Source organism: Ranitomeya variabilis, chromosome 1 (assembly GCF_051348905.1).
Source record: "Ranitomeya variabilis isolate aRanVar5 chromosome 1, aRanVar5.hap1, whole genome shotgun sequence".
Taxonomy (NCBI): domain Eukaryota; kingdom Metazoa; phylum Chordata; class Amphibia; order Anura; family Dendrobatidae; genus Ranitomeya; species Ranitomeya variabilis.
Genome location: NC_135232.1, coordinates 653,782,853 through 653,798,908, shown reverse-complemented (window position 1 = coordinate 653,798,908; position 16,056 = coordinate 653,782,853). Strand labels below are relative to the sequence as shown.

General features: G+C 44.4%; 1 protein-coding gene across 1 annotated transcript in view; it reads left to right on the top strand.

Moving 5' to 3' along the window:
• MIPOL1 (mirror-image polydactyly 1) overlaps positions 1–14,951 on the top strand; it is a 509,264-nt gene extending 494,313 nt beyond the window's left edge. The window contains exon 12 of the mRNA XM_077262637.1: positions 14,826–14,951. Coding sequence (XP_077118752.1) covers positions 14,826–14,865 — 40 coding nt within the window. The 3' untranslated portion in view covers positions 14,866–14,951. The remainder of the gene's footprint in view (positions 1–14,825) is intronic.
• The last annotated feature ends 1,105 nt before the right edge of the window (positions 14,952–16,056 follow it).

The following is a 16,056-nucleotide window of genomic DNA, read 5'->3' as shown; positions in this document are numbered from 1 at the left end:
CTCCTGTGTATAATGTCACTGGTGGTCACTGTATTACCTGTACACTGACACTGTATACAGAGCTCCGGTGTATAATGTATTGCCTGTACTCTAACACTATATACTACCTACAGAACTCCTGGGTATAATGTCACCAGTGTTTACTGTATTACCTGTACACTGACACTATATACAGAGCTCCAGTGTATAATGTCACTGGTGATCACTGTATTACCTTGTCAACAGAGCACCTTCTTCTCTTCCAGTGTGTTCTGTCAATGGGACGTCACTGCTGACATCATGATATCATGATGATTGGCAGCTGGCTTACTGCAGTTAGGCAGCGGGGAGCTTCTATCAATCAGCATGATCTCAGCAGTGACAACCTATCAATAGAGCAGAGTGGAAGAGAAGAAGCTGCCCTGTTGACATGTCGCCACTGGAAGCAAGAGAATTGCTGGCAGGAGCGGTCCATGACAACTCTGAGCCGGCAGAGATTGTTGCCAGGCAGAACAGGCAGGTAGTTAACAGATACCTGCCTGTAAGTCCTAAGTCCCATAAGAAAAAAGCACAGAATGACTCCAGCTACAAAACAACTTCTTTGTTGAAATTATCAGTTTGGACAAGGACGAGATTCTTACAGATGATTGCTGATTGAACATGTCATAAAATGTGTTTCCAGTTGTTTTCTTGCCAATTTTTAAAAAGTTTTTAATGTTTTTTTTCCTTATTGTGAAAACTATTTTTGTTTCCTGATGTTTTTCTAGTCCTATTGAAAAGCAGATTGATACAAATTCTAGAGAAAAAACTATATCTGGAGTATGCTGCTTATGGAAAACAAAAATGCCAGTGACCCTAAGAAGTTACACACCATAACAATGGGTATGCAGACTTGCCTCTATTTTGGTATAGATTTTTCAGCCAAAGATTACTTTAGAGTATTAGACTTGAAAAATAACACTTGTTCAGCTGTAAGTAGAGAGCCCCAATCTCTATTTTGCTCTCTTCAACATGTAGGACAAAGGTTTCTGAAAACCATACTAATTCTAGAGATGTGTCCCAGAGGAAAGACCCTACGGATATGACAAACACTTAACTTCTGAATATCCCTTTAAGGTCTCCTACTCACTTGCGCGAGACTCGGATGAGTCACGCACGGCAATACCCGGCGCTGCTGCCGGCACTCAGATCGGAGCGTGCGGCCGCATAGGAATACATGCAGCCGCACGCTCCGCTCCTCTGTGCCAGGTGCAGTGCCGGGTATTGCCGTGCGAGACTCATCCGAGTCTCGCGCAAGTGAGTAGGAGCCCTAATTCTGAAAATAGAGTTGAAAACTTATCATATAGATTTTTATGTTTTGGTTCTTCAAACAAATGTAAGTGATTGAGGTGGACTGGGGGTAATGTGATACTCCTGATTTGGACCACTAAGATGCACTGCATTGGTACTAATCTATCGAAATGATGCACAAAGATCAGGACTAATCAGAAGCAATGTCCGATATGAACAACAAGGAAACTTCTCTGAGAAACACGTTTATTTCCAGTTTAAAAGAAGCTAGTTCAGTTTGCGTGGTTCATGGAGTTTCTTGGAGCTGTAGTTACCTATAGGGAGAGTCAGTAATATTTTTGTGAACAGCTTTAGTCCTACTTGTCCAACATGTTCTAGCAGGGCCTAAATAAATCACCAGTCAACCTCAAATCACCCCATTGCACACTTTTACTTGTTGTGAATGAATGACTCTTATCCCTCTTTTCAATCAGTTCCCTACAAATTTTCATTTAATTTTCATACACAGCTTTTTCAGACAACCATTATGGTCGGATCTTAGCTTATGTACACATTTGCCTGGATTTCCATGGATGGCTACTTATCTAATTAGTCTTAATTAAAATATGCTACCATTTTTCTGATGCAGTGTCTTAATCCAGCTGAGTGTTCTGCAAAAATGTTACAAATCCATCAGTGTTCCTGCTTCTGATGGCTCTCTGTACCCTCCCCTTTTCTTCTCTCAGTGCTAGAAAGAGTCAAAAGGAAAGGAATTTTCAGAGTGTGAAAAGTGGAGAAAGCATGTACAGTATCAGGGAGGGCAAGAAAAAAAAATAGGAAGGAAGGGCAAGATAGAAGCTGTGATGATACAACAGCTAAAAATGACAGCATTATCCTGGATAACACTGACCTCACAACCAACCTATAATACGGGGAGGAATACTCCCACAAGAGAATACAGGGAAATTTGGATCAAGCTGCAAACTGCATATCAGGATGTCTTAAAATGAATTAAATAATGAATGTTGCAGACTGAAATTAATGCAAGTTCATTAAATCATTTTTTCCATGGCTAGTGATAAAGATCTCACTGATACCAGCATGGTCCTGTAATATGTGTCACTGATATAAGTCAGATCATGACATGTCTTCTCTACTCAATATTCCCCTATCACCTGTGAGTGATATTATTGATAGGTGTAAGGAACTTCAGCAGCTCAGCTACAAAATAAAGACCACATAAAGTTACAGAGCAGGCTCACCGAGTGCTGAGGCGCAGATGGCATAAAGGTCACCAATGCTTTGACTCTATTACTGCAGAGTCCAAATCTTCTCTGGTATTACACTCAGCACACACCCTGTGCCCTGGGAGCTTTATGGCATTGCGGTAGCGTAGCTACGGGGGGGGGGCAGAGGGTGCGAGCGCCCCGGGCCCGGTGCTCTGAGGGGGCCCACCCAGAGCAACGCTACTGTAACTATATCGGCACGCGCAGGGAGAATCGATCTCCGTGTTCTGCCGCCCGGCTGCTATGGGGCCCCAGAGCAGGCGGGGGGGCCCCGGTGCCAGCAGTGGGCCCCCCACCGTCATCGGAAGATCAGCTGTATCGGCATTTAGCTGATACAGCTGATCACATTGAAGGGAGTAGGAACGCTACGCTCCTTCTCCCATCATCCCACTGTCAGTGTCGGCATCTGACGTCGCCGACACTGACAGCGGGCGCGACGACATCACTGCCCAGCGCCCGCTGTCAGATCAATGGTGGCAGCGCAGGAACCAGGAAGAAGAGAGGTGAGTATTTATTTATTTATTTTTTAATGGGTGCTGTTGCCTTATTACAGGGTCTGCCTATGGGGGGGCTGCCTTATTACAGGGTCTGACTATGGAGGCTGTTATGATCCTTAGTGGCTGAGGATCACAGAATGAACTAGCTAAGTTACTGAACATAGAACGAGCTCTAGGGAGGTGGTAACTGGACTGACCGCAAAACCTGATCCTAACAAACACACTAAAGGTAGCCGGTGAACGTGCCTAAATTCCTGGACGTCTCGACGCAGCCTGAGAAACTTGCTACCCCTATAGAGAAAGTAAGACCTCACTTGCCTCAGAGAAATGACCCCAAAGATATAGGAAGCCCCCAACAAATAATAATGGTGCGGTAAGGGGAAAATACAAAACGTAGAAATGAAAACAGATTCAGCAAATGAGGCCCACTAATACTAGATAGCAGAAGACAGGCAGGGAACTGTGCGGTCAGTAAAAAACCCTATACAAAATATCCACGCTGAGAATACAAGAACCCCCACACCAACTAACGGTGTGAGGGGAGAAACTCAGCCCCCTAGAGCTACCAGCAAGCAAGGAAATCACATATTAGCAAGCTGGACAAGGACAGATAATAAACCAAGAAACATATTGAACACTGATGAGCAAAAAATAACCAAACAGAAACTTAGCTTCTCTTGGCGAGACTGATAACGAAGGGATTCAGGAGAGATCAAAATAGCACTGAATACATCGACAGCAGGCAACCACTGAAAGTCCAGGTAAGCTAAATAAGAAACCAGCTAACAGATGAAACAGATGAAAGTCACCCAATCATCCTGATCAGCAGAAACAAAACATCTTAAATAAGTTTCCAAGGTCTGATTAGTTCGCTCGGTTTGGCCATTCGTCTGAGGATGGAAGGCCGACGAAAAAGACAAATCAATGCCCATCTTAGCACAAAAAATCCGCCAAAATCTGGACACAAACTGGGATCCTCTGTCAGACACAATATTTTCAGGAATGCCATGCAAGCGAACCACATTCTGAAAAAATAGAGGAACCAAATCGGAGGAGGAAGGCAACTTAGGCAAGGGCACCAAATGGACCATTTTGGAAAAACGATCACACACTACCCAGATGACAGACATTCTCTGAGAGACTGGAAGATCCGAAATAAAATCAATGGAAATGTGCGTCCAAGGCCTCTTCGGGACAGGCAAAGGCAAAAGCAAACCGCTAGCACGAGAACAGCAAGGCTTAGCCCGAGCACAAATCCCACAGGACTGCACAAAGGAACGCACATCCCGCGACAAGGAAGGCCACCAGAAGGACCTAGCCACCAAATCTCTGGTACCAAAAATCCCAGGATGGCCTGCCAACACCGAAGAATGAACCTCGGAAATAACTCTGCTGGTCCATTTATCTGGGACAATCAGTCTCTCTGGTGGGCAACGGTCAGGTCTATCCGCCTGAAATTTCTGCAGCACTCGTCGCAAATCTGGGGAAATGGCAGACAAAATCACTCCCTCTCTGAGGATACCAGCCGGCTCTGAAACTCCCGGAGAGTCAGGCACAAAACTCCTAGAAAGAGCATCAGCCTTCACGTTCTTCGAACCAGGCAGGTACGAGACCACGAAATCGAAACGGGAGAAAAACAACGACCAACGAGCCTGTCTAGGATTCAGCCGCTTGGCAGACTCGAGATAAATCAGATTTTTGTGATCAGTCAAGACCACCACACGATGCTTAGCTCCCTCGAGCCAATGTCGCCACTCCTCAAATGCCCACTTCATAGCCAACAACTCCCGATTACCAACATCATAATTCCGCTCGGCAGGCGAAAACTTTCTTGAAAAGAAAGCACAAGGTTTCATCACAGAGCAATCAGAGCTTCTCTGCGACAAAACAGCCCCTGCTCCAATCTCAGAAGCATCAACCTCGACCTGAAAAGGAAGAGAGACATCAGGCTGACACAAAACTGGAGCCGAAGAAAACCGGCGCTTCAGCTCCCGAAAGGCTTCCACGGCCGCAGGAGACCAATTAGTCACATCAGAACCCTTCTTGGTCAAATCCGTCAAGGGTTTAACCATGCCAGAAAAATTAGCAATGAAGCGACGGTAAAAATTAGCAAAACCCAAGAACTTCTGAAGACTCTTAACAGATGTAGGCTGAGTCCAGTCATGAATAGCCTGGACCTTGACTGGGTCCATCTCAATAGTAGAAGGAGAAAAAATAAAACCCAAAAAGGAAACCTTCTGTACTCCGAAGAGACATTTTGAGCCCTTCACAAATAAGGCATTAACACGCAGGACCTGAAATACCATCCTGACCTGCTTCACATGGGACTCCCAGTCCTCAGAAAAGACCAAAATGTCATCCAGATACACAATCATAAATTTATCCAGATATTCTCGGAAGATGTCATGCATGAAGGACTGGAACACAGAAGGAGCATTAGAGAGTCCAAAAGGCATCACCAAGTACTCAAAATGGCCTTCGGGCGTATTAAATGCTGTTTTCCATTCATCCCCCTGCTTAATACGCACAAGGTTATACGCACCACGAAGATCTATCTTGGTGAACCAACTGGACCCCTTACTCCGAGCAAACAGATCAGATAATAATGGCAAAGGATACTGAAATTTGACCGTGATTTTATTTAGAAGACGATAATCTATAGAAGGTCTCAGAGAACCATCCTTCTTGGCCACAAAAAAGAATCCTGCACCAAGAGGGGAGGAGGACGGGCGAATATGTCCCTTCTCTAAAGACTCCTTTATATAACTCCGCATCGCGGCATGTTCTGGTACAGACAAATTAAAAAGTCGTCCCTTAGGGAACTTACTACCAGGAATCAAATTTATAGCACAATCACAATTCCTGTGAGGAGGCAGGGCACCGGATCTGGGCTCCTCAAATACATCCTGGTAGTCCAACAAAAACTCAGGGACCTCAGAAGGAGTGGAAGAAGCAAATGACACCAAAGGAGCATCGCCATGAATCCCCTGGAAACCCCAACTTGAAACAGACATAGCTTTCCAATCCAAAACTGGATTATGAGCCTGCAGCCATGGCAGACCCAAAACGACAACATCATGCAAATTATGCAGCACAAGAAAGCGAATCACCTCCTGATGTACAGGAGTCATGCACATGGTCACTTGAGTCCAATACTGAGGCTTATTCTCAGCCAATGGTGTAGCATCAATTCCCCTCAGTGGAATAGGGAATTCCAAAGGCTCCAGGACCAAACCACAGCGCCTGGCAAACGACAAATCCATCAGGTTCAGGGCAGCACCTGAATCCACAAAAGCCATAACCGAATAGGAAGACAAAGAACAAATTAAAGTAACAGACAAAATGAATTTAGGCTGTATAGTACCAACGGTGACAGATTTAGCAATTTTTTTTACGCGCTTAGAGCATGCTGAGATAACATGAGTTGAATCACCACAGTAAAAGCACAACCCATTTTGACGTCTATGATCTTGCCGCTCAATTCTGGTCAGAATTCGGTCACATTGCATAGACTCAGGTCCCGCAAACGCCGATCAATCTGAATGGCCAAAGCCATTGAGTCATTCAGACTTGCAGGCGTGGGGAACCCCACCATAACATTCTTAATGGCTTCAGAAAGACCTTCTCTGAAATTTGCAGCCAGGGCACACTCATTCCATTGAGTAAGCACCGACCATTTCCAAAATTTTTGACAATACACCTCAGCTTCATCCTGGCCCTGAGAGAGAGCCAGCAAGGCCTTTTCTGCCTGGTTCTCAAGATTAGGTTCCTCATAAAGCAATCCAAGCGCCAGAAAAAACGCATCCACATTCAGCAATGCAGGATCTCCTGGCGCCAGGGAGAAAGCCCAATCTTGAGGGTCGCCACGTAACAGGGAGATAACAATTCTAACTTGCTGAGCGGAATCACCAGAGGAACGAGGTCTCAAAGAAAGAAATAATTTACAATTATTCTTAAAATTCAGAAACCTTGATCTATCTCCAGAAAACAACTCAGGAATAGGTACTTTTGGCTCAGACATAGGACTGTGAACAACAAAATCCTGAATGCTTTGCACCCTTGCAGCAAGATGATCCACACTAGAAGTCAGACTCTGAATATCCATGTCTGCAGCTGAACTCAAAGCCACCCAGAGATTAAGGGGATGAGAGAAGCTGGACAGACTGCAGCAAAGGGAGAGGAAAAAAAAAAAAATTGTTCTCAGGACTTCTCTTATCCCACTTCTGCGATGCATTAAACACTTTTGTTGGCCTGCTGTACTGTTATGATCCTTAGTGGCTGAGGATCACAGAATGAACTAGCTAAGTTACTGAACATAGAACGAGCTCTAGGGAGGTGGTAACTGGACTGACCGCAAAACCTGATCCTAACAAACACACTAAAGGTAGCCGGTGAACGTGCCTAAATTCCTGGACGTCTCGACGCAGCCTGAGAAACTTGCTACCCCTATAGAGAAAGTAAGACCTCACTTGCCTCAGAGAAATTACCCCAAAGATATAGGAAGCCCCCAACAAATAATAACGGTGAGGTAAGGGGAAAATACAAAACGTAGAAATGAAAACAGATTCAGCAAATGAGGCCCACTAATACTAGATAGCAGAAGACAGGCAGGGAACTGTGCGGTCAGTAAAAAACCCTATACAAAATATCCACGCTGAGAATACAAGAACCCCCACACCAACTAACGGTGAAACTCAGCCCCCTAGAGCTACCAGCAAGCAAGGAAATCACATATTAGCAAGCTGGACAAGGACAGATAATAAACCAAGAAACATATTGAACAATGATGAGCAAAAAATAACCAAACAGAAACTTAGCTTCTCTTGGCGAGACTGATAACGAAGGGATTCAGGAGAGATCAAAATAGCACTGAATACATCGACAGCAGGCAACCACTGAAAGTCCAGGTGAGCTAAATAAGAAACCAGCTAACAGATAACGAGACAGCTGAACCAGCCTCAGACCTGCAGAATGACACAAAGAGCCACCAGAGGGAGCCCAAAGACAGCACTCACACAGTACCACTTGTGACCACAAGAGGGAGCCCAAAAACAGAGTTCACAACAGGAGGCTGCCTTATTACAGGGTCTGACTATAGGGGTGCTGCCTCATTATAGGGTCTGACTATGGGGGTGCTGCCTTATTACAGGGTCTGACTATGGGGGTGCTGCCTTATTACAGGGTCTGACTAAGGGGGCTGCCTTATTACAGGGTCTGACTATGGGGGTGCTGCCTCATTACAGGGTCTGACTATAGGGGTGCTGCCTCATTACAGGGTCTGACTATGGGGGTGCTGCCTTATTACAGGGTCTGACTATGGGGGTGCTGCCTTATTACAGGGTCTGACTATGGGGGTGCTGCCTTATTACAGAGTCTGACTGTGGGGGCTACCTTATTACAGAGTCTGACTATGGGGTGCTGCCTTATTACAGGGTCTCCCGCCTTATTACAGGGTGTGCCTATAAGGGTACTGCCTTATTACAGGGTCTAACTATGGGGGCTGCCTTATTACAGAGTCTGACTATGGAGGTGCTGCCTTATTACAGGGTCTGCCGCCTTATTACAGTGTCTGCCTATGGGGGCTGCCGTATGCTATAGAGTCTGCCTATGGGGAGTGCATTATACTATATTGTGGACTATTTGGTGCATTATGCTACTGTATATGGAGGCTATCTAGGGGGCCATCATACAGTATGGAAATTACAGTGTGGGGGTCATTATACATTGTTGGAGCCATCAAACAGTTTGGGGGCTACTAAGGAGTCAGTATACTGTGTGGGTGCATTATACTGTGTATAAGAGAGCATCATGCTGTGTATATGGGAGCTGTACAGGGGGAGACTCGGGACTTTATTAAATGTAAAGTGGGCACTTATTGTTATAGGGGAACTCAGGTTACTGTGGCTATCAAAGGGGCTCACGGCATTATTACTTTCTAGGGGCAAAATATGGGCACTGTTTTCTAGGGCACTTGCACCTGGCATTACTATATTGTAGAGAGTTGCTTTAGAATTTAGAGGGCACAGAGAACTACACAGCAGGTGCAGTAATAGGGACACATACAACAGCAGCGGCTCAGTATTGGGGTATCAGGTGCAGTAATAGGGACACATACGGCAACAGCAGCTCAGTATTTGGGTATCAGGGGCAGTAGTAGGGTCACATATGGCAGCAGCGGCTCAGTATTGGGGTATCAGGTGCAGTAATAGGGACACATATGGCAGCAGTGGCTCAGTATTGGGGTATCAGGGGCAGTAATAGGGACACATACGGCAGCAGCGGCTCAGTATTGGGGTATCAGGTGCAGTAATAGGGACACATATGGCAGCAGTGGCTCAGTATTGGGGTATCAGGTGCAGTAATAGGGACACATATGGCAGCAGCGGCTCAGTATTGGGGGGTATCAGGTGCAGTAATAGGGACACATACGGCAGCAGTGGCTCAGTATTGGGGTATCAGGTGCAGTAATAGGGACACATATGGCAGCAGCGGCTCAGTATTGGGGTATCAGGTGCAGTAATAGGGACACATACGGCAGCAGTGGCTTAGTATTGGGGTATCAGGTGCAGTAATAGGGACACATATGGCAGCAGCGGCTCAGTATTGGGGGGTATCAGGTGCAGTAATAGGGACACATATGGCAGCAGTGGCTCAGTATTGGGGTATCAGGTGCAGTAATAGGGACACATATGGCAGCAGTGGCTCAGTATTGGGGTATCAGGTGCAGTAATAGGGACACATACGGCAGCAGCGGCTCAGTATTGGGGTATCAGGGGCAGTAGTAGGGTCACATACGGCAGCAGTGGCTCAGTATTGGGGTATCAGGGGCAGTAATAGGGACACATATGGCAGCAGCGGCTCAGTATTGGGGTATCAGGGGCAGTAATAGGGACACATATGGCAGCAGCAACTCAGTATTGGGGTTTCAGGGGCAGTAATAGGGACACATAAGGCAGCAGCGGCTCAGTATTGGGGTATCAGGGGCAGTAATAGGGACACATATGGCAGCAGCAACTCAGTATTGGGGTATCAGGGGCAGTAATAGGGACACATATGGCAGAGGCTCAGTATTGGGATATCAGCAGGATGAGGAGTTTGTGCAGGTTGGGAATAGATGGTGATGGCTGGAATGTGAGAAGCGAAACGTGTCTTTGTTGTATTCTCTGCAGACGAGTTGTAGCTGGAAGAAGTTGTCATGTCGGTCTGGGCCAGATGGAAAAGACGGGAAAAATGGACTATTCCATCAGAAAGAACGTCAGCGGTAAGACATTATCTGTAACTGTGCAGTGATCTGTTATATGTTCTGTAGGGCTGGTATCTACCACTGACCATATGGCGGTAATATCCATATTGGTCTTTATATAGAGATTATCTTCAGTAACAGCGCGGTCATCTGCTGAGGTTCTCCTCCAGTATTAGGGCGCGTCACCGAGTTGTAATCAAGGTTACCTGGTTAGGGGCCCACTCAGAAGTTTTGCCCCCCCTGAACCAAAACCCTAGCTACGCCTCTGTGGCATTGTCTTCCATAGCGGAGCTGCTGCCTGGAAGCCCTATATCACGTAGCACAATGTCAAACGTCAGATGGAGTGGTGTAAAGCCGCTGTAATAATTATAGGGGATAACTCGGGAGACTCTTTGCGTGGAACAAGACAACTACAGGACACAGTTTTATAAGTGGTAAAGTCTATATTATCACACGGTGATTCGAACAGGTGCAGAGAGAAACTCAAGTCCACAACACTTGGTGCAAATAATAAACGCAGCTTAGCAGTCTATAGGAAACTTCAGAGGAAAATGCAATGAAGCAGAAAGTCTATGAAGCACAGTTATTCTTGAGAATACTTGACACGAATAAATCCTTGTCTTAGTCCAGGCACAGATAGATATGCTTATTAGGCAATTCAAATCATATCTTAGCTCAACCAGGGAGGCCTGGTTAATAGTCTCAGGTTATTGCAAAGCAGAAACAGCTTACATGTCCAGCAAATGCAGATGGAAGTAAACACGAGCAGCAGATGAAGGAGGATTACTGGAACTGGTGTATGCAGCAGGAACTCAGAGCAGAGTAGCAGGATAACCCCACAGGTTCACAGGAGCAGGTATATAGCCAGGGAGTCACCAGAGGTCAGGAGCTGGATGCAAGGCAGAATACTCTAGCACAGACTGAAGGCTGGGGTGGAGTTTTATAGCAGGAAGACACAGTGCACATGAGACCAAAGACGCTATCTTGGAAAAGGGCAGTAATGCACAAAAGGTAAAAAATGTTCAGAGTCCTGACAGCCGCCACCACTAAACTCTGTAGTAGAGGAACCATGATGTTTGGACTGATGAATTACTCCTTACTGGACAAGTTTGGTTTTATGCATTGTGCCAGCTGTAAAGTTTGGTGGGGGAGGGATAATGTTATGGAGTTGTCTTTCAGGAGTTGGCTTAAAGGATTGTCCAGTAAAAACCAATAAGTCTGCAGTCACTATGGGTAACTGCAGACTTACAAATTTGCCCCAGGGCATGCACTGTGCACTGCGGGAATTTGCCGGTTTCAGACCCGGGAATAGATTGTATGTATTAATTATACATGCTCCCAGCCAGTGGGCGTGGCCTAGCTCTCCATACCCTTGTATGGAATGAGGCGGCGACCTCTAGTTGGACGCGCCCCCTGTCCGTCCGTGTCACTGGTTGGGGCATGGCCTTGGCTCAATACAAGTGTATGGATTGAGCCCACCTCCACTGGCTGGGGGCATGTATAACTCAGACCTACCTACGGTTCACTGGTTTGAAACTGGTGAATCCCCACAGCGCAGAGTGCCTGACTGACTGCAGACTTATTGGTTATATCAGGACAACCCATTTAAGTCCCTTAGTTCCTGTGAAGATAAATCTTAATATTTCATTATAACAAAACATTATGGACAATTATCCCTTCCAACTTTGTGGGAACAGTTTAAGAAAGGTACTTTTCTGTTCCCCATGACTATGCCCCAGTGCACAAAGCTAAATCCATGGTAGGGGGAGTTTGGAGTGGAAGAACATGACCGGCTGCCCATATCATGGACCTCAACCCCATCAAAGACCTCTAGGATGAACTAGAACGGAGACTGTACGTCCAAATTCTCTCATCCAACATCAGTGTCTCACTAAAGCCCCCGTCTCACTAAGCGAGATCGCTAGCGAGATTGCTGCTGAGTCACAAGTTTTGTGACCCAACAGCGACCTCAGTAGCGATCTCGCTATGTGTGACACGTAGCAGCGACCAGGCCCCTGCTGTGAGATCGCTGGTCGTGTCGGAATGGCCTGGACCTTTTTTTGATCGTTGAGGTCCCGCTGGGTAGCACACATCGCTGTGTTTGACACCTTACCAACGACCTCGTTGACAACTCAGACACTGAATCGTCATAATAGCTCCCATGTGACATCGTTGTACAGGTCGCTACAGGTCGCTGGTGAGAAGTCAAACAGTGAGATTGCAGCTGCGATCGTTGGAGATCTCTCTGTTTGACATCTCACCAGCGACCACATGGCGACGCAGCAACGATCCCTGACAGGTCGTATCGTTGTCGGGATCGCTTTAGCGTCGCTAAGTGAGACGGGGCCTTAATGCTCTTCTCGATGAATGGACAACAATTCACATAGTCACCTCTAAAATCTTGTGGAAAGTCTTCTCAGTAGAGTGGAAGCTGTTGTATCTGCAAATGGGACCAACTCCATATTATTGCATATGGATATAGAATAGGAGGTCATGAAACCGCCTGTTGGTGTGATGTGTAGTTGTCCCAAAACCTTTCTCCATATAGTATACTGTCATAGCTCATATACTAATGCGAACACATGAGGTATGTTTGTTATTGGGAAACTGGACAAAAGTCACTAAATCGTCTGACGGTTTGGTTTTATAAATGGTCAACCAAGCCAGTCACTAGCTAAAGCAGAGACTGATGTACATGGCAGCCCGTAGTGCTAGTGGGAAATTACTATAAAAAAAAAGAATGATATTAAGCAACTACTATATGAGCAATGGCCCAAGATATTCTTTATGAAGAACCTAGTGGTAAGTAAGTTTAATTTTTTAACAGATCAGTCTAAACACCGGGCCAACTTCATAGTAATTTAGGAAGGATGCAATAATAAAGCAAAACCGCACAATGTAAAACAAACTTTAACAAGGGCTTTGCACATACTGTAGATTGCTTGAACACATTTTTCAGACTTTCATTGCCATCAGCAATTAGATTCGAAAGTATACCTTTGTTTTGATAAATCTAGGCTGGGGCTACAAGACGACTTTCCCCACACTCCTGGCTGTCGGGTGAACAAAGTTCTTTAGGTGTCGCTGCTAAATCACAGTGCAATATAAGTGAATACAATCACATTGTGGCCCCAGGGGGTACTGAGACCACAACAACAAGTCGCAATACATTATTATTATTATTTATTTATATAGCACCATTGCTTCCATGGTGCTGTACATTAGATGGGGTTACATCAAAATACAAATATCACTTACAGTAAACAAACAATGACAGACTGATACAGAGGGAAGAGGACCCTGCCCTTGTGGGCTTACATTCTACAGGATTGTGGGGAAGGAGACCATAGGTCGGGGGTTGCAGTAGCTCCGATGGTGTTGAGGTGGCCATGTGGTCATTACAGGCTGTAAGCTTCAAATCAAAACTTATCTGATTTTTTGGAACTTGCTTGTTGCAGCTGCAATACCCTCAAGACACATTGTGACCACATTCACTTGCATTCGGTTGCGATGTAGCAGGGATATCTAGCAAACTTTGGCTGCACGATAGGGCCCACGGCCAAAGTCGTCACATAGCCCCAGCCTTAAGATCACAGTTGATCATTTCCAGTTATCTTTCTTTGTTTTTTTGTCTTTTATGTTTTTGCTGCAAAATTCTTCAAGCTGGTGCGTTTTTAATCTTTGCTTTAAACCTTTTTTTGCAATTTTTTTTTAGATCAAAAAGTTGCAAGTTCTGCTAAATTTTCGCAAAAATGTTACCACCAAAAATTCTGATGCAACTAAAATCACTGAAGCCTGGCATACTTTTGCACAAAAATATTGTGACTTATTAAAAAGCCTCAATTCATAAATCAGCTGAAAAATTTGGGAAAGCAGAAACCGCAAACCTGACCCACAATAAAAAACAAATAAATAAATAAAATAAAGACATTCAAACAAATTTGGAAACAAATTTTTAAAATTAAAAGAAAAACTGGGGAAAAACATTAAAGCTAGGCAAAAAAAAATGGCGCAGATGCAATACTGAACAGGGCCCATAAAGTTCAATGGCCGCCTTTCCCTGGAGTCGGCTTTAGCTCTGTTGTCATTAATTAGTCATTAGTAATTATTAGCATTAATAGGATGTGTGATCCTTCTGCCTGAACAAGAAATGTCCAGTGATTTCATGCTACATTTGATAGAGAAGTAACTTGGGCTGTTCTTGGCGTGGAAATCCCCGTATTGTGTCCGAATGCTTTTCTATGCATCAAAGGGAGTAGGAAACGTATTAACCCCTTTTTAAACCAAATGGCTGGGGAGCTGAATACAAAACCCCCTGTTCTGTACTTTAATTAAAGTCGTGTTTCTGCAGCCGGGCAGAAAAGGGCGAATGGAGGGAGTTGCTATAACAACACCAAATCTTTCCAGTCCTTTCTTGTTAATCCACTCCTCCCGTCTGCCCTGTCACTGATACTTGGGACAATGCTCTATCTCCCGGGCAGATTCCCATTATCTGCCACTTGCTGTACGATGAGAGTCTGTTCTATAGTTATGTCTTTGTTTATCTTGCAGGGTTCTCATTCTTCTATTGTGCCGCTCTCCTCCAAAATGAAAGAAGCCCCGAAGACGGAAAACAGAATCCCCGCACTATGGACCAGTACACCACCTACCAGAGCTCCGTGATATCTCCTGCAGAACAAATTATGGGTTGTTATTTGATTCTTTTTTGCAATTTGTAAATGTAAATTTAAAAATAAATTAAAATAAAAAAAATTTACAATTGTTTTTTCTCATTCTTTAAATAGATAAAATTCCACAGATCAGTAAATAATGTAAAATGTTACTAACACACTTTATACTGAGTTATTACCTTCATTTATTAGAATCATAGAATGTTAGAGTTGGAAGGGACCTCCAGGGTCTTAGTGTCCAACCCTCTGCTCAATGCAGGAGTCACTAAACCATCTCCTGCCCAGCTTCTGTTTGAAGACTTCCATTGAAGAAGAACTCACCATCTCTCATGGCAGCCGGTTCCACTCATTGATCACCCTCACTGTCAAAAAGCTTTTTTCTAATATCTAATCTGTATCTTCTCCCTTTCAGTTTCATTCCATTGCTTCTTGTGTTTCCATGTGCAAATGAGAATAATGATGATCCCTCTACACTGTGACATCATTTCAGTTATTAGCAGATGAAAGGATAGATTAAAGGTTATCTATGTGAGATTTTGATTAAAACCATGAACAAGAAAAAAGCAAAAAAAAAAAAAATTGGGGAAAAAAATTGCATATTTGTCCCAATTATATACACAAGGATGTCTCACAGTCTACGAGCACTAGGTCACACGAGATATTGAATTTTGGTAAAGTTGTTAATTTCCATTGAGAATTCCACACAGAAAATCTGTACAAAAATTACAGTACAATAAATATGAATTAAATTCTTGTGTATTGGCATTTTTACTTTTGCTGAAATTTTAAAGCTAGCCAAAAAAGGCTGCATGTAGCATATTTCCATATCCGTGCCATGCCTAATATTACGTTGCAGATTTTTCTCCAGATTTAAAATACACTGTAAAAGAAAAATATCCATTGCTAGGATAATGCTGGAATGCAATTTATCTATATGGGCAACTACTTCAGATTTAAGCCAGGTTCACAAAAGCGTAAAAGAAAAACAAAAAAAAACCAGTTTCATCCAGAAAAGCGAGTTGTTTTCTCTCTTGTCATCCATGTGCAGTCTATTTTTCTTTTTACAGCAGCAGCTACTAATCATTTACAAGACCATTTACAGTTTCTTATGC